Source organism: Callithrix jacchus, chromosome 5, assembly GCF_049354715.1.
Source record: "Callithrix jacchus isolate 240 chromosome 5, calJac240_pri, whole genome shotgun sequence".
Lineage (NCBI taxonomy): Eukaryota > Metazoa > Chordata > Mammalia > Primates > Cebidae > Callithrix > Callithrix jacchus.
This window is the reverse complement of record NC_133506.1, coordinates 137,751,380-137,777,621: the sequence shown is the minus strand read 5'-3', so window position 1 is coordinate 137,777,621 and position 26,242 is coordinate 137,751,380. Positions and strand designations below refer to the sequence as shown.

General features: G+C 49.7%; 1 protein-coding gene across 7 annotated transcripts in view; it reads left to right on the top strand.

Annotated features, from left to right (window-relative positions):
• CCDC57 (coiled-coil domain containing 57) overlaps window positions 1-26,242 on the top strand; it is a 129,133-nt gene that overhangs the window by 73,895 nt on the left and 28,996 nt on the right. For 2 of the 7 annotated variants that reach the window (XM_035302208.3, XM_078375041.1), the window contains exons 15-18: window positions 5,124-5,337; window positions 20,650-20,771; window positions 25,092-25,196; window positions 25,819-25,990. In XM_035302208.3, coding sequence (XP_035158099.3) covers window positions 5,124-5,337; window positions 20,650-20,771; window positions 25,092-25,196; window positions 25,819-25,990 — 613 coding nt within the window. Of the gene's footprint in view, window positions 1-5,123; window positions 5,338-20,649; window positions 20,772-25,091; window positions 25,197-25,815; window positions 25,991-26,242 lie in introns of all 7 variants that reach the window. The other 5 variants (XM_035302207.3, XM_035302209.3, XM_078375042.1 and 2 more) reach the window with 4 other exon arrangements.

The following is a 26,242-nucleotide window of genomic DNA, read 5'->3' as shown; positions in this document are numbered from 1 at the left end:
GAGGGGCTGTGCACAGCCCTGCCTGCCCCATGCCGATCAGTGGGTCCTCTCTGGGTAGGGGGACACATGGCCCTCACTGCTGCATTCAGAGCCACACAGCTGCTCCAGGCCATGGCTCTCCTATCCTGGTCCTGGTCAGGCCCTTGGCCCCGAGATACTGGCCCCCAGCTCCATGGCTGGGTTTGAGCCATAGCTCTGAGCTGTGGAGAGGGCCCCAGGCCCTGATTCTGCCACTTGGCAGAGCCAACCAACAGGGCCCACTGCTTCCTACCTAAGGCCAGAGGGAAAGGCCGTGAAGGACAGGCTGCCCAGCCTCCCTGACTGTGTACCCCAGACTGTTGATAACTGAGGTAACTGTAGTGGGGCACCATGTCACTCTCCCACGCATCTCCCACCCACCGGGGTGCCGTGTCACTCTCCCACGCGTCTCCCACCCACCCGGGCGCCCTGTCACTCTCCCACGCGTCTCCCACTCATCCGGGTGCCCTGTCACTCTCCCACACTTCTTTCACCTTCCTGAGCACCATGTGTTCTAGGACACGGTGGGCGCCCCCTTGGGCAGCAAGGGGCCCCAGGAGCTCTAACTGTCAACGCTTTCATAGCCCATTGTCTTCCCACTTGTATAGAGGGAAGGGACAGTAATTTATACAAATAAGCAGAATTTTTCCTTTTTTTGTTTTGAGATAGAGCCTCACTCTGTCACCCAGGCTGGAGTGCAGTGGCATGATCTCAGCTCACTGCAACCTCCACCTTCCGGGTTCAAGCATTTCTCCTGCCTCAGCCTCCCAAGTAGCTGGGATTACAGGCGCTCACCACCACACCTGACTAATTTTTGTATTTTCAGTAAAGACCACATTTCACCATGTTGGCCAGGCTGGTTTTGAACCCCTGGTCTCAAGTGATCTGCCTACCTCGGCCTCCCAAAGTGCTGGGATTACAGGCGTGGGCCACCAGGCCTTGCCCGAAAGCAGATTTGTACATTGAGGAATTAAATCCCACAGCAGGCAGACTGGGAGCTGAAGCCACCTACAGCCCAATTCCGGTTATTGGAGCGGAGGCACAGGCAGGGCCAACACTCCGGGCCTCTGTGTCTACCTGCATGGACACAGCAGTCAGGCTCCAGGCCCCTCCTGGGTCTGAGCAGCCTGTGACCTAGGCAGGAAATGAGTGGCCCACTACGGCTCTATCCTCTGCCAAGCAGCATGGCAGAGCCCCTGGAGGCAAGGGCGGGCCCAGGTCCTTGCTGCTTGCCGCTAGAAAGGATCCCAGATGGAGAAGGGAGGCAGGAAGGTGGTGCTGCTGGGGCTGCATCGGGGCTGGGCCCCCAGGTAGAGGATAAATGTGTCCGTTACGTTGGGTGTAGAGAGACGTGGTTAGAGCTGCATGTATATCTGATCCCAGCTCTGTCCCCTGAGAGGGCCCGCAGCCCGGACTGAGCCGGTGGTTCCTGCTCTACTCACTGGAACCCCAGGGCTCCAGCATGGAGGCAGGTTTGGAGGGCACAGTAACTAGCTGAAAGGGGTCTCCACTGACCAGATCTAGGCCAACAGGCAGTGATGGTAAAGACCATAGTCCACTGACCCAACCAGGAAATCATGGGTCCATGCCAATAGCAATGGACAGATCAGTCCAGGGAATGGGGAACTCCTCACACAAGGGTGCCAGCCAAGGACAAAGAAAGGAACAGTGCGCTGGGCCATCACGGACGGGCACTGACTCAGAGGGATTCCCATCGGACGGTGGGAAGCAGCATCTCCCCACACGTGACTTCTTATTTCCAAGGGAAATGCTGACTTCAGTGGAGCAGCCTGTTGGACGCCAGCTTACCCGAGTGGTCAGAACTCCTATCGCCAGTGCTGGGATGCACTGAGGTCATGTGCCTTCAGGCGGGTCACACTGAGATGGTATAGACTCACTCCTGGGGTCCCTGCCAAAAATGCAGAGCTTAAGCACGAGGAAGCCTCAGACGGGCCCAAACAGAGGAATGTGTACAGATTAGTTGTCTAGTTGCTCAGTGGGCGGCCAAACGCACAGGGAAGCTGGAGAGCCACTCTAGTTAGGAGACCTGGGAGATCCCACATAGAAACGCCACTTGGGCCGGGCATGGTGGCTAATGCCTGTAATCCCAGCACTTTGGGAGGCTGAGGCGGGTGAATCATTTGAGGTCAGGGGTTTGAGACCAGCCTGGCTAACATGGTGAAACCTTGTCTCTACTAAAAATTCAAAAAATTAGCCAGGCATGGTGGTGTGCACCTGTAATCCCAGCTACTGGGAGGCTAAGGCCAGAGAATCGCTTGAACCTAGGAGGCGGAGGTTGCATTGAGCCAAGATCACACCACTACACTCTAGCCTGGGTGACTGAGTGAGACTCCATTCCAAAAAAAAAAAAAAAAGAAATGCCACGTGGGACCCTGGATCCTGCACAGGAGAAACAGGTGTCAGGGCATTATCTGGACAGTTGGTAACATTTGCACACAGGCCATGGACCAGGTCACATGTTGTGTGCACCCACAGTACTTTACTGAGGCATGACTTGGCACCGCATCTCATACCTCCTGTAGTCCAGGAAGCCTGTGCAGGGTGGGTGAGGAAGCGCACGGGGGCCCAGGGACTGTCCCACAGCACCTCTGACAAAAACTGGTCCCCTTCCCTGGCCCCAGCCAAGGAACCATGAGTGCAAAGCTGGGGCCAGGTGTGTGCGGAGGCATGTGTCCCACTTCTCCCATGGTAGAGGGAGAGCCTGTGGACGACGGCGGGGTGCTCTGCTCCCAGGCAGGCCCCACTGGGCTGGGTTTGGGCTTCCCTGGCTACACCACCCACATCAGCTGCCCCTAGTCCTTAAAACTCAAAACTTTCCCCGGCACTGGCCGCTTGGGCAGAGTTGGGTGATGTGTTACGTCCCTGGGTCCACTGGGGGGCAGTATTGGCCTGGCGTTGGCGCTGGCTCTGCCGGGAGGCGTTGGAGTGGCCGCATGGGGAGGTGAGTGCCGGCCAGGCTTGATAGAACCCCCTGTGCCAGGCTCAGGCCTCAGTCTCTGAGAAGGACTTCTCTGTGGTCACTCACTCACACATGTCCTCAAGACATGAAGACATTTCAGCAAACCAAACTTTCCTTAATTTCCTTCCAATTGTTCAGATACATGGAGACATTTTCCCCTCACCAGGGGGTGCAGGGGGAGTCCCAGGCGTTGGGGCAGATGGGTGGACGGCTACTACTGCCCCGCTAGGGGTGGTGGCCCCTGGAGCACACAGTAGTTAAGATATTCCTGAGTGTGTCTCAGGCTGTAGAAATCTTATTTTGTGGAAAGATTTTAGAGAATCATCCAAATAAATTTTTACTAAATAAAATTTGACCAGAAACTGAATCCAAGAGACGTAGGATCACTCACTGCCTGCCCTGCAGGGCACTGTGTGCAGAATCACGTGGCTAGGACATGGGCCCTGAGTCATGCCCTCCTTCGTGTGCCTCTGGTCAACGGTAAGAAGGCCACTCAGAGCCCCTCGAGCCTGGTACCAGCCACAAGGGCCCAGAGCAACATCAGGGCGTTTTTGCCAGGAGATGGGACTGCTTTTGAAGAGGAAATTTTCTCTTCAATCTCTGTTTTGAGGTTTGCAAAGTCCGTTTTCAGGACTGTTCTTTCCTCAGTTAAAGTAACAAAATAACGCAGTGTGTTCCTGTAGAAGACCCAGAGCTTCAGAACCAGACTTGGAATTCTCACCTGCCTGGCCGCCCTCCCCCAGCTCCGGGCCATCTGCCATCTGTTTTACCAGCAGGCCTCCCTTCCTCCGGATCTGCTTTGGCCTCTCCCAGGCCCAAGAGCCCATTCCTGTCCATCCTCGCAGGGCTGTGAGTGCGCCTCTGCTCCATAGTTGCCAACCGTGGGGGAGAGAGTTACTCCCAGAGCAGACACAAGGCCCACTCCCTGGAGGAAGCCAGTCGGACTCAGCCCCTCCCTCGGGCTGCCCTGCACCTGGCCTCAGCTGGGGGCTGCAGCACCACAGAGCTTTCTCTGTCCAAGAGGAAGGCAGACGTCTCTCTTTGCTGTGTCATCCCTGTGGCCCCGGAGTGCCCCACACAAGCCTGCGACACACGCCCGGAGGCACTGCATACAGTGGCCGTGCCCCAGGCCATCCAAAGAACAGTAGCACCTGGAGGGCAACAGCACCTGCCAGCCCTGGAAAGACACACCAGGAAGCTGGCGGGAACAGGGCGTGCTGGCCTGTTCCAGGCAATCGGGAGCTCGAGTGGCCAGGGCACAGTGCAGCCTGGCTCCTCACAGGGGCCAGGAGTGGCATGGGGGAAGTAGGCCATTGGCTCCCGTCTTGCCAGGGCCTGGACATCGTGGTTTTTCTTGTGCCCCCATTTTCAGTCCAGGCATCTTTTTGTGTTGGGACTGCACTCCGTAGCACTGGCATGGTGTGGGCTGCGAGTTCAGACTGAGCTGAGCAAGGACAACATGGTGCTTCCCAGGGGCTCAGATCTAGGGTTGGCCCAGGCCTGGGGTGCTGATGGGGAGCCCAGCCAGCTCCACCACTGTCCCTGTGTCGGCTGCCTCCCTCTCCACTGCCTCTGTGCTCCCCCTGCACCTGCTTCAGGAGGGTGGGAAGCCACAGCCGGGCTGCAGGGTGGTTAAGGGGTGTCCAGCCAGCAGGTAGGGAAAGGAAGGAGCCCGAGAAGTGGAGGAGGGCTAAGCCATGCCTGCAGGAGCTGCCCTGGGTCCTGGGCACTGCTGGAGGCCAGGGCCTTCTCTCTGCTCTCCCTGGGGAGCTGCTGTGCTGGTTGGTTGTCCTCAGATTCTCATTGTGTTCACTTGAAAGACACAAAGGCATAGATGGCCAGAAGGCAGGAACGGTGGGGAGGAGGCAGAGGGCAGTGAGAGCCTGGGGGCTGCCCTGGCCTAGGAGATTTTGTGGGCCTTTATCCTATTTGTGGAAGAGAAGGAACCCACTGAAGCATTGAGAGCAGTGACTCTTTTTGTCTTTCTTTTGGAAGGACGTCACCCGGTGGTGGCCAGCAGTGCCCACCCTGGTAGAGCAGGCGAGGAGGCTCAGTGGGCAGGCAGCCCTGGCGTGCTCCCATGACAGCAGCCTCACAGGCTATCTGCCTGTGGGTTTTGTTACAGGGCCTCTCCAAGGGAGGGCCTGTGGAGGCCAAGGATCAGGGGGAGCTTGTCCTGCACCTCCGGCCGGTGGCACAGCCCCCACAGACCTTATCTATGCACCAACTCCAGAGGAAGCTGAAGGAGGCAGCCAGAAAAATCCTCAGCCTCCGCCTGGAAAAGGAGCAGCTCATCGAGATGGGGAACAGGCTCCGTGCAGAGCTGGGCCACCCTGAAGGTGAGTCTAAGTGGGGGCCATGGCCTGGGTACGGCCAGGTTCTGGGTGTGCGCCTGGGGTCAGCGGGTGGGCTCTGGCTGCAGCCTTCTTAAGAAGGCCTGAGGGAGCACAGGAGCTCCTGTGTGAGCGGAGCCTTGTCAAAGGCCACTGCACAAAGCAGGGCCTCATCTCAGCCGTGGGCACTCTGAGAATGCACTTAGCTGGCAGCATTTGTGAGCACAACGCCACAGGTTACCAAAGCAGCTGGCATTTCTGTGTGGCTCTGTGGTGAGCAGCAAAGATGGCCGGAGACTTCTCTAGATAAAGGCAACGGTGTCTCCTCACTGAGGTGGAAGCTGGGTCTGCTGGACACAGACACCCGGGCTTGACTTCCTAAGAAAGGCAAGGGACACTGGCTTTATGGCTGAGTGTTTCAGTGAGTCACCCATCTATGCACCTACCTATCCATCCATCCACCCATCCATCCAACCATTTATCCCACCCATCCATCCATCTAACCATCCATTCACCCATCTACCCACCCATTTATCCATTCACCCACCCATCCATCCATCTACCTTCCATTCATCCATTCATCCACCTACCCATCCGTCTACCTACCCACACACTCAGCTATCCATCTATCCATCTATCCATCCAACCACTTATTCATCCATTCACCCACCCACCCACCTACCCATCCAGTCATCCATTCATTCACCTACCCATCCATCCATCTACCTTCCATCCACCCACCCATTCATCCATGCACCCACCCACCTATCCATCCACCCACCCATCCATCCTTCATACACCCACCAACCCATCCATCTATTCATGTTTCTACCCACCCACCCATCCATCTACCTACCCACACACTCATCTATCCATCCATTAATCAAACCACTTAGCCATCCATCCATTCACCCACCCATCCACCATCTATTCATCTATCCACCATCCATCCAATCATCCACTCACTCATCCACCAACCACCCATCCATGCACCTACTATCCATCCGTCCATCTAACCACTTATCCCACCCACTCATCCATCCAGTCATCTATCCATTCACCCACCCATCCATCCACCCATCCCACCCACCCATTCATCCATCCATCTATCCATTCATCCATTCACCCACCTATCCACCCATTCATCTAGTCATCTATCCACCTATCCATTCAATCATCCACTCACTTATCCACTAACCCACCCATCCATTCATCCACCCACCCACACACCCATCCATCCATTCATCCATCCATCCATCCATCCATCCTTCCATTCATCTATCCATGTATCCACCCATCCATTCATCCATCTGTTCATCTATCCATCCATTCATTCATTCATCTAGCCACCTACCCATGCACCCACCCATCCATCCATTCATTTAACCACTTATTCCACCTACCTATCCATCCATTCACTTACCCATCCATCTGTTCATCCATCCAATCTTCCACACACCCATCCACCCACCTACCCATTTGTATAACCATCTATCCATCCAGTAGAGGAGCCCCTGCTGGGTGCCAGATACTTTCTGCCTTCTTCAGTTCCTATGTCACCAGGCCCAAATCCAGCTAAAGAGATGTCTCCTTGGCTGGGCTCATTGGCACACTTATAATCCCAGCTACTCGGGAGGCTGAGGCAAGGAAATTGAGTGAGCTGAGATCGCGCCCCTGCACTTCAGCCTGGGTTACGAAGCGAGACTCCATCTCAAAAAAATTAAAAAAAAAAAAATCTGAAGTTTTACAATCCACCAAGGCATGGAAGGTCAGTGATCCACAGATTAGAACATCATTCCATTGTAAAGCATCTCTAAGGAAAAGCATCAAAGAGAAAAAGATAAGGAACTGAGAAAATGTTTGTAAGATACCTGGTGATAAAAAGAGTCAATACCTCTGATGGAGCAGCTAGAGATCACAGACGCTGGGTGGAAGGGCAAGTCCCAGAAGAAACCTCTGTAACTGATGAGGACCTCGCTGGGCTCTCTGGGAACCCGAGAGCAGGAATTCAGCTGACAGCGAGGTCCTTCTGCGTCTCAGAGGAGAGTCACATGCTGGGCATTGAAGAGGGTGTGGGCAAGCACCATCAAATGCCAATAGGAAGCCTTCCTTGAGAGCAGTTGGGTTGCACTGGTCCCATTTTTAAATGTTTGCACCCTTTGAATCATCTATTTAAAAGAGATCCTGGCCGGGCATGGTGGCTCACACCTGTAATCCCAGCATTTTGAGAGGCCAATGCGGGTGGATCACCTGAGGCCAGGAGTTCGAGACCAGCCTGACCAACACGTGAAACCTCATCTCTACTAAAAATACAAAAATTAGCCAGGTGTGGTGGTGTGCACTGTAATCCCAGCTACTCTGGAGGTTGAGGCAGGAGAATCACTTGAACCCAGGAGGTGGTGGTTGCAGTGAGCTGAGATTGTGCCATTGCACTCCAGCCTGGGTGACAGAGTGAGACTCCATCTCAAAAACAAAAAAAAAATCCTATCCTGACATGGAAATGATGTATGTGCAAGGGCATTCTTAGCAGAATGTTTGCAATAGCAAGGATGTAACTCAGAGTGATCTGAATGGGAAGAGTCCATCCTGAGGTGCTGGGGTCCAGACCCTGGAATGCCGTGCAGCCGTTGAGTGCCAGGGTGAGCCATACCCTCACAGTGCTTTCCACCATGCAGCCCACTAAGCTCCAGTCCGCTGTGGACTGATGCTTTTGTTGACTACTCTAAAAGTGTGGGGCAGTTCCTAACTACTCCAAAAGCTCCTAGCACTTATTCTCGTTTTTGGTACCATGTCACATGGGCCTGCTGAGCACACTGCTGCATAGCAAGGCCTGGATGTGTCATCACGGAAAAGCAGCAGCCCGCAGGGGAGTATGTCTAGACCAGCAAGCCAGCGCACAAAAGGGCATGTGTGTGTGTTCGTGCATATGCGTTTGTATGCGAGACTGTATGTGCACACGCATTTGTATGTGAGACTGTGCACATGTGCATTTAAATGTGACTGTGTGCACATGCGTTTGCGAGACTGTGCACATGTGCATTTGTATGCGAGACTGCACACATGCATTTGTATGAGACTGTGTGTACATGTGTTTGTATTCGAGACTGTGCACACATGTTTGTATTCGAGACTGCACACATGCGTTTGCGTGACTGTGTGTGCACATGCATTTATATGCAAGGCTGTGTGCACGTGCATTTGTATGCAAGACTGTATGGGCACATGTGTTTGTATGTGAGACTGTGCATGTGTGTTTGTGTGTGAGATTGTGCACACACATTTGTGAGCAAGACTGCACACATGTTTGTATGTTAGACTGTGTGTGTGCATCCACACACCCACAGGGAGGACTCAGTGGAAGTTTGTCCATTTCTTGGCAATTTAGAAACGACAATGAGAAGAGACGAATGGGTACTTTTGGCTTTGCTTTGATTATACCAAACATACTCCATTTGTTTCTTTTTGGGAAGGCCATCCTCCCCACCTCAACACTGAGTCCTCAGCTGGCCATGGTGTCATGCACCTTTAGTTCCAGCTACTTGGGAGACTGAGGTGTGAGGATTGCTTGAGCACAGGAGGTCAGGGCTGCAGTGCTTATGATCATGCCTGTGAAGAGTCATGGCACTCCAGCCCGGGCAACATAGGAGAGCTAGTCTCTTAAAAATTTTTTTTTAATTAAAAACATGAGTCTGGATTGCAAAGGTTTAGGAAAGACTGGCCTATCTGCATTGTTTTTTATTAAGATCACTTATCTGGTTCATAAACGATGTGGCTACAGTCATTAAGTAGTACTGAATGACCAGCTGTGACAAACCTATCATCATTATTCAACAGTATTTAACATGTGAGAGCCAGCCAGCCTGGGGGCTAAGCAGGACCTGCTCTGCCTGCGGCTGTTTCTGGCTGCTTCTCTAGTCCCCTTCATGGCAGTTACTGTGTCCCAGCACCGGTGGCCCAGGGGTCACCTGCAGCTGCCTCACTGCATGTCCTCACCTGCCCACCTCTGGGAAGGGGCCCTATCCCTCAGGGAGCAAGCTGACTGCCACTTCACTGGCTCTTGGCTGCTTTCAAGCATGAGCCTGTCTCGCATTGTGGGTGCCAGTATATATGGCTGAGGGAGGAGGTACTGGGGGCGTCCCCTGTGGTCTGGTGACACCAGTTCCTGCCAACACCTATTTGGACTGTGGAGCCAACTCCAGCAAGTGACCTGGTGGGCTCCCCTCTGAGACAAGGAGCTTTACCTGCCTTCTCTAGGGTTCAGGCTGAGACCAGGATGGGGAGTGAGTATAGCCCCACACAGGGGCCTGCAGGGGAGGCAGGAGGCAGGTACTGTGGGACCCTCCATGCAGGCCCCTCAGCCCACAGAGTGGATATCACCTGGAGCTCACCCTCCCTCCTGCACCCTTCCAGAAATCAGCCACAAATGACATTTCCTCAATCCTATAGAAAGCTGGGATTCCTTAAAATGTTGTTTCTAGCAACCTTCTTCATGATACCTAACTTTTTTTTTTTAAAGACCAAGTCTTGCTCTTGTCACCCAGGCTGGAATGCCTGATCTTGGCTCACTGCAACCTCCACCTCCTGGGTTCCAGTGATTCTTCTGCCTCAGCCTCCTGAGTAGCTGGGACTATAGATGCGTGCCACCGCAGCCAGCTAATGTTTTGTATTTTTAGTAGAGATGGGGTTTTACCATGTTAGCCAAGATAGTCTCGATCTCCTGACTTCATGTTCCACCTGCCTCAGCCTCCCAAGTGCTGGGATTATAGGTATGAGCCACTGCACCTGGCCTAACTTTTCTTTTTTTTGAGACAGAATCTCACTCTGTTGTCCAGGCTGGAGCACAATGGCATGATTTCTGCTCACTGCAACCTCCACCTCCCAGGTTCCAGTGATTTTCCTGCCTCGGCCTCTCGAGTAGCTGGGATTACAGGCTTGTGCCACCATGCCCAGCTAATTTTTGTATTTTTGGTAGAGACGGGTTTTCACTGTGTCGGCCAGGCTGGTCTCGAACTCCTGACCTCAAGTGATCTACCCGCCTCGGCCTCCCAAAGTGCTGGGATTTTAAGGGTGAGCCACCACCTGATCACCCGATGGGGTCTTCCAGGAGCTCTAGAAAGCAGTTGGTCAGACACAAGGCTTCATTCTCAGACTCAGACACAAGGTAGCCCCATCTTTCTAAAGCAGAGAAAAGGGAAATTAACTTATGTTCTGGTATCTCTGGCCTTGCCTTGGCACTTCCTTTGGGCAGTACCCTCTCTATATCTTCATATATCTGAAATGACTTTGGTTTGACCACTTTCTGGAATGAAGGTTAAGATGGAAATAGAGTTTTGTATATGTCTACATTTTTCTATAACTTTTTTTTTTAACAGATGGAGTATCGCTCTGTCACCCAGGCTGGCATGGTGGTGCCATCGTAACTCACTGTAGCCTCTGTTTCTTGGGCTGAAGCAATCTTCCTGCCTTGGGCTCAACTTCTTTTGAAGGCAATATTCTTATGTCTTCAGAGAAGTCAGCCATCGGTCTCATCTCAGTTCCTTTGGGGAAGATGTTTTTGTTTTGTTTATTTTTTCTTTTTGAGACAGAGTCTTGCTCTGTTCCCCAGGCTGGAGTACAGTGGCCTGATCTTGGCTCGCTGCAACCTCTGCCTCCCAGGTTCAGCCCAGCTAATTTTTTTTATTTTTTGGTATTTCTAGTAGAGACAGAGTTTCACCATGTTGGCTAAGCTGGTCTCGAGCTCATGACCTCCAGTGATCTACCCACCTTGGCCTCCCAAAGTGCTGGAATTAAAGGCGTGGGCTACCACACCCACCCTAGGGAAGCTGTTTTTTGACTTTTCTCTCAATCTGTTAGGTTCTCCAGTTTCACCATTGTTGAGTTTAAGTGTGGATTTGTTTCTCCGAATCCTGCTCAGGAATCAGTATGTTTTTTAAATTTTAGGTTGGTTGGCTGGTTATTTTTCTCTTCTTAAAAATTCTTCTTAAGGCCGGGCACGGTGGCTCACGCCTGTAGTCCCAGCTACTTGGGAGGCTGAGGCAGGAGAATTGCTTGAACCTAGGAGGCAGAGGTTGCAGTGAGCCGAGATCGCGCCACTGCACTCCAGCCTGGTGCCTGGCGACACAGCAAGACTCTGTCTCAAAAAAAAAAAAAACATTCTTACGGGGCATGTCAGCCATGCTTCTTGACGTACGTGTGTGTGTGTGTGTGTGTGTAAGAGCACGCTCCCCCTTTCCAGGGGTTTCCCCAAAGGTTGCTGTCTGAAACCACTGGATGGCTCTGGTGTCTTGACCAGAACTGGTTCCCATTCCATCTTTTTTCATTCTTGTTCTTGGGTTTATTTTATTTTTCTTTTCCTGATTTCTTAGATTGAATGTTTCACATTTATTTTTATTCTTTCTTGCTTAGAAATTACATTTCTTAAGGTGAGAATTTTCATGAGTATCACTTTGGCCAAGCATCAGAGATTTTGAGGGGTAGTATTATTGGTATAATTATTTTTAGGTAGTCTGCCATTGTGGGCTCAGTTCTTCCGTTTCACCAGCGAGTTGTTAAGGAGGGAGTTTCAGAATTTCTTTGGTTATTTATTAAGCCAAATGTGCTAGATACTACTTTTGATTTTATCCTAATTAGCAATCATATCGAATATATGTATTAATATTGTTTATAAATTTATTTGTGTTTCTCAATTTGAACTGCCAAGAACCACAAAGTGTTAAAATCCTCCATTGCTCCTATGTTTTATCCATTTCTCCCTCTTGTCACCATCATTATTTTTTTAGGTGGCGTCTCACTCTTTGGCCCAGGCTGGAGTTCAGTGGTGCGATCTTAGCTCACCACAACCTCTGCTCTGCAGGTTCTAGTGATTCTCCTGCTTCAGCCTCTTGAGTAGCTGGGACTACAGGTGTGTGCCACCATGTCCAGCTAAATTTTTTTTTTTTTTTTTAGTTTTAGTAGAGACAGGGTTTCACTGTGTTGGCCAGGATGGTCTTGAATTCCTGACCTCATGATCCACTGGCCTTGGCCTTCCAAAGTACTGGGAGTATAGGTATGAGCCACCATACCTGGCCCTCACCATTGTGTTTTATAAACTTTAGTGCTGTGTTACTTAGAGCAGAAATATTCAGGACAGCTATAGCTCATTCTGGTTCATAATTCAGTGTCCTTTCTGATGTTTAACCGTGTCCAATAATATTTATGTAATTATGTGTTAAAAGATAATTTTCAGAAAGAAGTAGAATGTCGCTCTCAAATATGAAAAAATGAGCATTTGTTTAGGATTTTATTCTATTCATTAAACGATGAGGAAACCAGGAGACAGATGTTATAACCAGTTTCAAGGAAAACTCAAAAAAGCACAAATCTATCTGGAGTAAAGGAATCAAATAGAGTCAGAACTGGTTCTTGTGGAGGGGAGAGGCAGACAGGATAGAATTTGTATATATAATAACCCAGGGAATTTGCAGTAGACAAAGCAGTTTCTGCGGAAGCTCACTTTGTTTCCCACAGTTTCTCGGCTTTTGATGGAAAGTAATTTCAAAGAAAGGTGTTTTTTCCATGTGCATCAGACAGGTAATGTGTGGAATGTGGTAACAAGGCTTGAGGGAGGTACAGCTCACAAAAAGTTGTCAGGAACCACAAAACAGTCAGAAAGGTTGTTCCTGATCTCACAAAATGGAGCTGATTTGTAGATGGCTTGATTATTTCCATAGCTGCAGCAAGAGTGCTAATTCACCATCTCTGCTTTTTAAAGTTTGCTTTCTTAGAAGTTTCCAAAAGGAATTTCAGATTAGACTTTTAAAAGCCTCTTTAAAAAATATTTTAAGACTGGGCTCTGTGGCTCACACCTGTAATCCCAGCACTTTGGGAGGCTGAGGCAGGCAGATCACTTGAGGTCAGGAGTTCGAGACCAGCCTGGCCAACATGGTCAAACCCCATCTCTCAAAAAATACAAAAATTAGCTGGACATGGTGGCAAGTACCTGTAATCCCAGCTACTCAAGAGGCAGGAGAATAGCTTGAACCCAGGAGGTGAAGGTTGCAGTGAGCCAAGATCACACCATTGCACTCTAGCCTGGGCAACAGAGTGAGACTCCGTCTCCAAAAAAAAATAAAATAATAAATAAATAATAATTTAGGTCAGGCATGGTAGCTTAGGCCTGTAATCCCAGCACTTTGGGAGGCTGAGGAGGGCAAATCACCTAAGGTCAGGCATTTGAGACCGGCCTGCCCAACATGGCAAAACCCCATCTCTACTAAAAAATACACAAAAATTAGCCAGGCATGGTGGCAGGCACCTGTAATCCCAGCTACTCAGGAGGCTGAGGCTGGAGGATAGCTTGAACCTGGGAGGTGGAGATTGCAGTGAGCCAAGATCACACCACTGTACTCCAGCCTGGGCAACAGAGTGAGACTCTGTCTATAAATAAATAAATAAATAAATGCCTCTCGCTTGCCGTCCTGAGGCTAGAAAAACAAGCCAAGAACCCACCAGATTTCATCTGCCCTATAAATTTGAGCAAATTCCTTTCTTTTTTTTCTGTGAGACAGAGTTTTGCCTTTGTTGCCCAGGCTGGAGTGCAGTGGCATGATCTCGGCTCACTAGAAACTGTACCTCCTGGGCTCAAGCAATTCTCCTACCTGAGCCTCCCAAATAGCTGGGATTACAGGCATGTACCACCACACCCAGGTAATTTTTGTATTTTTAGTAGAGCTGGGGTTTCACCATGTTGGCCAGGCTAGTCTCAAATTCCTGACCTCAGGTGATCTGCCCACCTTGGCCTTCCAAAGTGCAGGGATTATAGGCGTGAGCCACTGCACCCAGCCACAAATTACTTTCTTTTTTTTTCTTAAGATTCCCAAGCTAACAAATTCCTTTCTTAAGGTTTCCAAATTAGCCCAGCTTCCTGGGCCTTCCAGGAAATGCCCTCCAGGTGCATCTGCCATCCTGCAAACTGGGCCCTGGGCCCAGTGTTTCCTGGGAGGGCTTTGTGAGCATGGGCTCTGTAACATGGCTGTGGTTCCTTACAAGGGGCTACTCATGACTGACATTTATAAATGAGCATCATTCTCAGATTTGGCCTTCCATGCAGGGCTGTGGTTACACAGTAAGTATTTCCAGTTCAAGTCCTGGTGACAACAAAGATTCTCATTGGAACTATGCGAATAGCTATATTACCTTGAAAGTAAGTAAGAGTACTCAACAACTTTCTGAATTCTAGAGGACTCAGACTGGGAGAATAAGATATTACTTACAAATGTTCTATTGTGGTTCATAAGAGCAGAGACTACAAAATTTTTATGGACTGTATGTAGCTTAAGAGGAAATAGGAAGAGTTCTTTATATATCCAGAAAGTAGAACATGAAGAAGACATCATCCATATTCTCAACAAAAGCCATCAAGCTCCCCCATCGGTTCATCCCCTCCTGTGAGATCTGTTCTTGTTCCATTCCATCTTAGTTACTGTTCTTAACAGTCCATCTGCTTCTCAACTGGATACTCAGTTCTGGGATGGTCTCAGCATCGTCTAAATGCCGCCTTCTGAAGCCTGTGCCTGTAGTACCTACCCAGTCTTTCCCCAGGCTCTGAGATAGTCCCTGTTCAAATTGAGGCACTCTAAGCTGTCTGAGCTTTCTGGGGAGCATCGGGGTAACACAAAAACTGGATGAGGCTGGGTGCGGTGGCTTACACCTGTAATCTCAGCACTTTGGGAGGCTGAGGCGGGTAGATCACATGGGATCAGGAGTTCAAGACCAGCCTGGCCAACATTTCAAAACCTCATCTCTACTAAAAAATACAAAAATTAGCTGGGTGTGGTGGCAGGCGACTGTAATCCCAGCTACTTTGGAGGCTGAGGCACAAGAATTGCTTGAACCCTGGAGTCAGAGGTTGCAGTGAACCAAGATCGCATCACTGCACTCCAGCGTGGGCAACAGAGTGAGACTTTTGTCTCAAAAATAAAAAATAAAACTGTGGATGACAAAAGACTGCACATGGATGGCCATGGTTAACTTACCACTGCCACTTTTCAAAAGTAAAAGGTCTGGCCTGGGTATAGGGACCCATACCTGTAATCCCAGCACTTTAGGAGGCAAAGGCAGGCAGACCTCGAGGTCAGGAGTTCGAGACCAGCCTGACCAACATAGTGAAAGCCTGTCTCTACTAAAAATACAAAAAAAATTAGCCGGGCATGGTGGCAGATGCCTGTAATCCGAGCTACTCGTGAGGCTGTGGCAGGAGAATCACTTGAACCCAGGGACGGAGGTTGCAGTGAGCCAAAATGACACCACTGCACTCTAGGCAACAGTGTGAGACTCCATCTCAAAAAAAAAAGTGAAAGGTCTCTTCACAGCAAGAATAACATAACTGAGAAGTTATGTTATTTCATTGTCCTGCAGACATCTGGAAACAGAGTCCAAAAACGAGTTCTAGACAAAGTTAATCCAAGACGCTTATGCTATTTTCAAAGATGCCCGGAAACAGAACATCTGATTTCTAAAAGCGGTTGAGCAGCATCTTTACAGAAGAAATTATTTACAGATAATTGTGAAGCTGACTATTCCATAACTATACCAAGAATATCCAGTGGAGAGGCAGAAAGTGTGGGGCAGGTGGTGGCCGTCTTCCAGTAGCACAGCCCCAGAATGAGTTCACCCAGCTGCACACTCTGGCATCAGAGATGCACAACTCACTGGAGTTAAAGTAAGGTGATGCCCAACTTACGTCATGACAGTCATGGGACTTATGCCTCCGAGCGCTGCACTGCTGCCAGCCGACAGCATCAGGCAGACGGCTTCAGGACTCATGAAGAGAAGCACCATGGGCAGCCAAGAAGTCTCCGCACAGCGCAGTGCACAATTCCTCCGTGCCTCAGACACATGCGTACCCGACACACGCAGCCCGGGCAGCCACACATCTCTCCTGAAGGCGTTCTTCCCATAGTATTCATCAAGCCTGACACAGCAAATAAACCTAATTATTTCTTTAGAATTGTTTTCTTTCACCTTTTTCTATTTTAATAGAAACCGAGTCTCACTGTCACACAGGCTGGAGGGCAGTGATTCGAGCACAGCTCACTGCAGCCTCGATCTCCTTAGCTCAAGAGCTCCTCCTGCCTCAGCCTCCCAAGTAGCTGGGACCACAGGTGCATGCCACCACAACCCAGCTCATACCTAATTATTTCAAATACCTCTCTTTTTATAAGAAAATTTTTTTTGTGATTTTTCAGGAAACTCCTGGGCCATCTCATAGATCATTTTAAATATGAAAGATCTTCTGAAAGCTTTATTTTATTTGACGTTTAGAATTCAGTTTTCATAAGGAAAAAAAATTTAAAAGATGCCAGGAGATTTGAACACTAAGATAGATTCATGGGTACCTGAGAAATAATATTTAGCTACCCATGTGAAAGTAATGATGAAACACTTAAACGTAGAAGAGAACAGTTATAGAGAACCTCAGCTCTTTCATAAGCATGGGAAGCTTTGTTTTCTTAAATCATCGAGGCATAATAAGTCAACAGAAAGCATGAAAAATTACCCTGGTAAAATAGCACCTTTGTTGTCTGGACAGATTACATAGAAAGTAAAGAATAACCCTTCATATTTTAGGGGAAGTCAATAAATAGTAAATGGAGGCAGGCTGGGCGCGGTGGCTCATGCCTGTAACCCCAGCACTTTGGGAAGCTGAGGAAGATCACTTGAGGCCTGCAGGGGTTCAAGACCAGCCTGGCCAACATGGTGAAACCCCTTGTCTACTAAAAATACAAAAATTAGCCAGGCATGGTGGCAGGTGCCTATAATCCTAGCTACTCGAGAGGGCGAGGTGGGAGAATTGCTTGAACCTGGGAAGTCGAGGTTGCAGTGAGCCAAGATCATACCACTGCACTCCAGCCTGGATAACAGTGAGACTCTGTCTGAAAAAAAAAAAAAAGTAAGGCAAGGAAACAAGCCCATCAAAATTGAGCCAACTCCACAAAATTTTAACACATTTCATAGCTTTTTAAAAAACCAGCTTTCTTTAAAAATCCTGTTTTCAGAAAAGAAAAGAAAAACTAGCTTTCTTTCAACCAAGCAAGGATTGAGAAAACAAAAAACAACACCTAGCTTTCAGCTGGGTGTGGTGGCTCATGCCTGTAATCCCAGCCCTTGGGAGGCCAAGGCAGGAGGATCACTTGAGGCTAGGAGCTTGAGACCAAACTGGGCAGCATAGTGAGACCCTGACTCTATCAAAAAATAAAAAAATTAGCCAGGTGTGGTCCCAGCTACTTGGGAGGCTAAGGTGGGAGGATTGCTTGAGCCCATAAAGTCGAGACTGCAGTGAGCCATGTTTGCACCACATGATACAAGTGGTGCAAACACTCCAGCCTGGGTGACAGAGAGACCCTGTCTCAAAAACTAAACGAACTTTTTTTTTTTTGAGATGGAGTCTCACAGCACATTAAGTTCATTAAGAATGTTGTGCAGCCATCGTCATTTGTTCAGAATTCCTTCATTGCCTCAGAGGAAACCCCACAGTACTGTACAGTCTCCTTCTGTCCCCTGCCCAGCACCCACTTTCTGCCTCCATGACTTTGCCTGTTCTTGACGTTTCGTTTCAGCAGGATCATACAGTATTTGTCCTTTGGTGCCTGGCTTCTTTCACTTGTATCATGTTTCAGGGTCCGTCGTGTTGGGGCATCCCTGCTTCGTTCCTTCTCATGGGAAGAGTTCCTTGGCCGGGGGTGGGGGGGGCGCAGGCCAGGTGTATGCATTCGTCAGTTTGAGGACACTTGGATGGTTTCAGCCTTTGGGCTGTTTGCTGTGAACATGCAAATTTTTGTTTGAACACCTGTGTTCAGTTCTCTTGGGTGCCTCCCTAGCAGTGGCCTTGCTGGGTCATGTGGTAATTCTATGTCTGACCTGGTGAGGAGCCAACACACCGCCTCCCATGGCAGTGACACTTTCCACACCCACCAGCAGTGCATGAAGGTTTCTCCACATCTGCACCAGCACTTGCTATTTTCTTTTTTATCATTACTATTAAGAATACTTTTATTAGGCCAGGCATGGTGGCTCACGCCTGTAATCCCAGCACTTTGGGAGGCCGAGGCAGGTGGATCACCTGAGGTCAGGAGTTGGAGGCCAGCCTGGCCAACATGGTTAAACCCCGTCTCTGCCAAAAATCCAAAAAAAATTAGCAGGGCATGATGGCTTGTGCCTGTAACCCTAGCTACTTAGGAGGCTGAGGCAAGAGAATTGCTTGAACCAGGGAGGCAGAAGTTGCAGTGAGCTGAGATCACACCATTGCACTCCAGCCTGGGCAACAAGAACAAAACTCTGTCTTTAAAATAATAATAATTTTATTGCATATTTTAAAATTTTTTTTATTTTTTATTTTTAAATAGGCTGGGTGCAGTGACTCACACCTGTAATCCCAGAACTTTGGGAGGCCAAGGTGGGCAGATCACAAGGTCAAGAGATCAAGACTATCCTGGCCAACATGGTGAAACCTTGTCTCTACTAAAAATATAAAAATTAGCTGAGCATGGTGGTACTTGCCTGTAGTCCCAGCTACTGAGAAGGCTGAGGCAGGAAAATCTATTGAACCCAGGAGGCGGAAGTTGCAGTGAGCTGAGATTGTGCCACTGCACTCCACACTGGTGACAGAGACGCTGTCTCAAAAAAAAAAAAGCTGGGCACGGTGGCTCACGCCTATAATCCCAGCACTTTGGGAGGCCGAGGTGGGTGGATCACAAGGTCAAGAGATTGAGACCATCCTGGTCAACAAGGTGAAACCCCGTCTCTACTAAAAATACAAAAATTAGCTGGGCATGGTGGTGCACACCTGTAGTCCCAGCTACTCGGGAGGCTGAGGCAGGAGAATTGCTTGAACCCAGAAGGCGGAGGTTGCGGTGAGCCGAGATCACGCCATTGCCCTCCAGTCTGGGTAACAACAGTGAAACTTCGTCTTAAAAAAAAAAAAAAATAGAGGTGGGGTCCCGCTGTATTGGCCAGGCCAGTATTGAACACCTGGCCTTATGTTCCTCCCACCTGGCCTCCCAATGTGCTGGGGTTACAGGTGGGTTACAGGTGTGAGCCACCGTGCCCAGCCGTTTTCTATCTTGTTGATTCTAGCTATCCAGTGAGTGTGAGGTAGAATCCCATTGTGGCTTTGATTTTACACTTTCTGGTGACCAGTGGTGTTGAATGTTTTCGTGAGCTTTTTCCCCATGTGTGCATCTTGTGACTTCTGGCTTTTAAATGCAGGTGTTATAAACGGGGGAAACACATTAATTTCCAAGTGTTATCTTCTCTATGTTCTGTCTGGAAGAAACTGGTGCTTTTCTTTAGGGCCCATCTCCAGATGTCCACAGGGCAGAGCTGATTCTTCAATGCTACTCAGATGTTAATAATAAGCAATATGTTCATTGTTGCCAACTTCAAGTTAATTAATAAAAACACTTTAAGAATTATGTGTTTCAATTTCCAGTTTGTGAAATATCAACAGTTATAAACGCCCTCCAAAAACCTTGTTGGAATCCTCAATGAGTTTGGTTAACTAAACTGATGTGTTCTTCTGGGAAACATTTCAGTAATTGTGTCTTCTGATGTGTGCTTAGAGAAGGAGCAAATCTTAGGTAACATCACACGAATGGAATCGATGAGAGTATTGTTTGATGCGGGGTCATTTCTAAGTAAACTAGCGCCGAAGCTTTGAGTAGAACCGTCAGTTTTAATTATATACTTAAGCTTTTGCTTTTTTTGGTTAGTTTGTTTTTTGAGATAGAGTCACCCAGACTAGAGTGCAGTGGTGCGATCTCGGCTCACTGCAACCCCTGCCTCTTGAGTTCAAGCAATTCTCCTGCCTCAGCCTCCCAAGTACCAGGGATTATAGGTGCACACCACCACGCCTGGCTAATTTTTATATTTTTAGTAGAGACAGGATTTCATCATGTTCGCCAGGCTGATCTTGAACTCCTGACCTCCCAAAGCGCTGGGATTACAGACGTGAGCCACCGCACCTGGCAAGCTTTTGTTTCTTATGTGTGCCTGCCACAGAAAGGGCGTCTCTGTGCATCTGTTATGGAATGTGCTCGCTGCCGCTGCTGTGAGGAGGGCAAGGGCTATGTGTTGCTGGGGCATGGCATTGTGTGTGCCAGAGCTCTGCCGAAGTGCTGTGTGTCACAGTTCACCGCTGTCCGCCCTCCCCACGTTATCTATGAAAGTTACTTTGGTTTCAAAAAGGAACATGCTGTTCTTTCTGAGTATTTGCCCTCAGCACATGAGGAATCCAGAAGTGATGCATGCAGCGAACAAGCCCTGTCCCCATCCCATTCCCAGGGCGGCGGCAGCACCACACCCTCCCTCCTGCCCCCGAGGTCCGGAAGCCAGGCGAGGAGCTCAGGAAGCCTCTGGATCATGGCCCACCTTTGGGACAGGTGGGGCCCCATTTTATAGCTCAGGTAACACCCCTTCATCTAAGAAATGCATTTTTAAAAATATTTCCCTAATCATGTTGTGTTTTAATTATATAAACTTCAAAATACAATAAACACAATATAAGAAGCCTCCAATTTTCAGCATCCAAACATAGTTATCAGTAACATTTCAATGTGTTTTCTGCTGGTTTTGTTTTGTTGATGAAGTCTTGCTCTGTTGCCCAGGCTGGAGTGCAGTGGTACGATCTCGGCTCACTGCAACCTCGGCCTCCTGGGTTAAAGCAATTCTCCTGCCTCAGCCTCTCAAGTAGCTGGGATTATAGGAATGTGCCAACACACCTGGCTAATTTTTATATTTCTAGTAGAGGCAGGGGGTTACCATGTTGGGCAGGCTGGCCTCAAACTCCTGACCTCAAGTGATCTGCCCGCCTTGGCCTCCCAAAGTGCTGGGATTACAGGTGTGACCCACCGCACCCAGCCTCTACTGTTTTTTTGTTTTTTGTTTGTGTTCTGAGACAGAGTTTTGAAAAGTCAGGCAGTGTTTTGTAGCCTGTGGAACTGTCTGATACTGCTGCCTTGAGAAATTCAGCTTCTGCATTTATTTTGGGTTTTCTACAGAGTTTCAATGAGTTGTCTATTCCTGAACTGGTACTATACTTCTCTGAATACTGTGGCTTTGTGACGTATTTTAATATCTGTTAGAGCAAGCTTGACCTTGTATCTGTTCCTTTACAAAATTTTCTTGGCTGTTCTTTCTTGTTTATTTATTTATTGAGATGGAATCTTGCTCTGTCACCCATGACTGGAGTGCAGTGGCACAATCTCAGCTCACTGCAACCTCCACCTCCCAGGTTCAAGTGATTCTTCTGCCTCAGTCCCCCAAGTAGTTGGGAGTACAGGTGCCTGCCACCACTCCTGGCTAATTTTTGTATTTTTAGTAGAAACAGGGTTTCCCCGTGTAGGCCAGGCTGGCCTCGAACTCCTCACCTCAAGTGATCTGCCTGCCTTGGCCTCCCAAAGTACTGGGATTATAGGCATGAGCCACTGCACCCAGCCCCTCATTAGTTTCACATTGGATTCTTTTTTTCCTTTTTGGATTTATTTGAAAATCCACATAAGTCACCTCCAACTGTAGATGCCTTTCTGCACATGTGCTTCATGTTATGTTTTGTCTTAGATCCATGTTGAAAATGTAGCTTTAGTTCAGCCTTTGGCACACTTTTCTCATAAAGAGCCAGAGACACCTGGGCAACATAGCAAGACCCTTTATGTACAAAAAAAGTATGGCTGAGTGCGGTGGCTCACACTTGTAATCCCAGCACTTTGGGAGGCCAAGGCAAGTGAATCATGAGGTCAGGAGATGGAGACCATCCTGGCCAAGATGGTGAAACCCTTTCTCTACTAAAATATAAAAAATTAGCTGGGCGTGGAAGCATACTCCTATAGTCCTAGCTACTCTGGGGGCTGAGGCAGGGGAATCACTTGCACCCAGGAGGCAGAGGTTGCAGTGAGCTGAGATCGTGCCACTGCACTCCAGCCTGGTGACAGAGCAAAACTCTCTCTCTAAAAAATAATTTAAAAATTAGGCCAGGCGCAGGGGCTCATTTCTGTAATCTCCACACTTTTGGAGGCCAAGGCAAGTGGATCACAAGGTCAAGAGATGGAGGCCATCCTGGCCAACAAGGTGAAACTGTGTCTCTACAAAACTACCAAAAAATTAGCCAGGCATGGTGGTATGTGCCTGTAATCCCAGCTACTCAGGTGATTGAGGCAGGGAAATTGCTTGAACCCACGAGGCAGAGGCTGCAGTGAGCTGAGATCGTGCCACTGCACTCCAGTCTGGCAACAGAGCAAAACTCTGCCTCAAAAAAAAAAAAAAAATTACAAAATTAGCCAGGTGTGGTGTGTGCCTGTAGTTCCAGCTTCATGGGAGGATGAGGTGGGAGGATCCTTTGAGCCCAGGAGTTCGAGGCTATAGTGAGCTGCTTTGGCACCACTGCACTCCAGCCTGGGTGCTAAGAGTAAGATCCTGTCTCAAATATATAAAATTTAAAACAAAGGCCGGGCGTGGTGGCTCACACCATAATCCCCTCAGAAATCCCCAGAAATAGAATTTTGCTGTGTTGCCCAGGCTGGCTTTGAATTCCTGACTGCAAGTGATCCACCTGCCTCAGCCTCCCAAAGTGCTGGGATTACAGGCCTGAGCCACCACACCTGGCCCACATTGTTTTGGAGCCACCTCCTCGCCTGGCCAATTTATTTTTCTTTTAAAAGAATGTGGGCCAGGTGCAGTGGCTCACGCCAGTGATCCCAGCACTTCGTGAGACCAAGGCGGGCAGATCACCTGAGGTCAGGAGTTCAAGACCAGCCTGGCTAATATGGTGAAACCTCATCTCTACTAAAAATACAAGAAATTGGCTGGGTGTGGTGACATGCGCCTGTAATACCAGCTACTTAGGAGACTGAGGCAGAAGAATCACTTGAACCTGGGAAGTGGAGGTTGCAGTGAGCCAAGATCACACCATTGTACTCCAGCTTGGGCAACAAGAGTGAAACTTTGTCTCAAAGAAAAACAAATGTTTTGAAACAGGATCTCTCTCTCTCTGCCGCCCAGGCTGGAGTGCCATGGTGCCATCACACCTTACTGCAGCCTCAACCTCCCTGGCTCATATTATCCTCCCGCCTCAGCCTCCCTGGTAGCTGGGACCACAAGTGTGTGCCACACTTGTCCAATTTTTTTTTTTTTTTTTTTGAGACGGAGTCTCGCTCTGTCACCCCGATTGGAATGCAATGGCAGGATCTCGGTTCACTGCAACCTTCACCTCTCAGGTTCAAGCAATTCTCCTGCTGCCTCCTGAGCAGCTGGGACTACAGGTGTGTGCCACCACACCCAGCTAATTTTTGTATTTTTTGTAGAGACGGGATTTCACCATATTGGCCAGGCTGGTCTGGAACTCTTGACCTTGTGATCCACCCTCTCAGCCTCCCAAAGTGCTGGGATTACAGGTGTGAGCCACTGTGCCCGGCACTTGTCTAATTTAAAAAATTTTTTGTACAGATAAGGGTTTCACTGTGTTGCCCAGGCTGATATTGAACTCCTGGACTCAAGGGGTTCTTCCACCTCAGCCTTCCAAAGTGCTAGGATTACAGGTGTGATCTACTGTGCCCAGCCGATTTTTTTTTTTTTTTTTTTTTGAGACAGAGTCTTGCTCTTGCCAGGGCTGGAGTGCAGTAGTGTGATCCAGGCTCACTGTAGCCTAGAACTCTGGGCTCAAGTGCCTCAGCTTCCCAAGGGGTTCCTCTTTATTTCTAATAGTAAATGGTGCCATATGAGAAGAAATAGGAAACAAATACAGAAAAGAACTCCATGGGTGCAGTGGCTCATGCCTGTAATCCCAGCCCTTTGGGAGGCTGAGGCGGGCAGATCACGAGGTCAGGAGTTCAAGACCAGCCTGGCCATCATGGTGAATCCCTGTCTCTACTAAAAATACAAAAATTACCCAGGCATGGTGGCAGGTGCCTGTAATCCCAGCAACTCAGAGGCTGAGGCAGGAGAATTGCTTGAACCCCGGGGGGTAGAGGTTGCAGTGAGCCGAGACTTTGCCACTGTGTTCCAGCCTGGGCAACAGAGCAAGATGCCATCTCAAAAAAAAAAAAAAAGACAAATAACCCTGTGAAAACAGGCAAAGAGTCTGATGAGAAAGCATCAGGACGAAGCCCTGGGGGCAGCGAGCATCAGGCAGGGCACCAGGGACCTTAAACAGACCTCGTGCATATACGTTCCTTGGTGAATAGGCAAACATCGGTAAATGTGGGCTGAGCTGAGCTCTACGCTCATGGTATGCTGGGAAGGGGCAGAGCTGGGCTGGTTCCACGGCCTCCTGAGGGCCATCTACTGCCCATGGCTCCGTCCAGGTCTCACTGCTTTGAATTTTCCTTTCTGTGTTCTTAGGCATTGCTCCCTAGTATTCCCTTTTGGCTTCCTTCAGTCTTCCCTCCAGGAGGAGGGAGGCATCAGGCGAGGGGCGGGCAGGATCAGCCAAGCGTCGGCACTGGGAGCCACTTATGCCACCCTGGGCTGGGTGCTCTCACCCCAGGCAGGCCACGTGAAGGCTGCCCTGGCCTTGTTGAGGAGGCTCCTGGGAATGAGTGATCAGGGAAGCCTGCTTCACTCATCCTGTCTGGGGAACAGGTCCCTTCAGTCTGTGTTGTGACCAGATGACGTGAGTCTTTAATACCAGAAATGTGGGAAGCCATTTCTTCCCAGTCTTGTGGGAAAACTCACTGACATGCACTGTCAGTGACATGAATGCCGGAGTCCTCTCATTTAACTCCCCATTGCAGGACACCAAGAGTACAGAGGATGAATGTCCTTCCAGATACCCGGGAAAGCAGTGGCCCCGCTCAGCACGGGTGGGCAGCAGACACAACACCCTGCAAGGACGGAAGGTAAGAACGGCAGTGCCTGTCAAGGTGTGGCGCTGTGGGGTGTGGCCAGCAGGGAAGCCGGGGCCTGGGCACTCTGGGCCTCTCGGAGGGGCCTTCGCTCTGCACAGCTGCCTTTGCATTGTCACCAGGGGCCACTCACAATGGCCAGGTAAGCTGCAGAGCGCTTGCTGGGTGTCCCACAAGGGTGGTAAGGGTGTTGGGAGGGCCCAGGGCCCCTAAAGCGCATGGGGCCCATGCTTGCCCTTTCTTTCTTTGCCCCTCCATACGTCTGCCCTGCATTTCAGCCCCTCCCCATCACAGCAGGGCATCCTCTGCTCTAGACTTGTGTTGTCCAAGGGTTCAGACAAGCACTGAGATTTAGGCACTGCCCACACCCAGGCTTCCCAGTGCTGGGACTCACTCTCCAGATGCACTGCTGTCTGCAGCTGCCTCTCCTGGGTGGTCCTGGGAGCATCTGCCTGGGCCTTTGAGCCAGGCCCACTCTTTCCCCACACTCCAGGGGAGTAGCTTGGGGGAGCCCTGTGGCTTCCTCTGGGTTAGAGAGGAGTGGCGTTCAAGATGATGATGTCTTTTCTAGACACAACACAGTATTCACACAGTGACCTGTAAATCACCCCAGCAGAAAGAAGCCAGGTCTCCAAAGCCACCCCAGGCCCAGGAGCACCCTGAAGAGATCGTCTGCCACTCCCACAGCTCCTCCTCCTTTGCCTGCGCCACCCTCCAGGACACGTGGAGGGTGCTAGACCTGGGATCCAGCCCTTCTGGACTCACCTCCCATGGTGACTCAACTCCAGGTAGGAGACTGCCCTCCCCAGGAGCTGCCCACGGCTGGTAGTAGGCAGGGGCCACCCTCTCTGAGGGGCATGTGGAGAGTCAGCGCCCGCCTGCTTCCCATACCCTGAAATCCCTGCACTTTGGCTGAGTAATGCATGGAGTCTCCTTACCTCTCATTCGGCGCCTGAGGTTTTCCCAGGTGACGGTGCAAAGCCCTGAAGGCCAGAAACCGTGCCTCGTAACGCAGCGCCGTACACCCGGGTGCACACTGC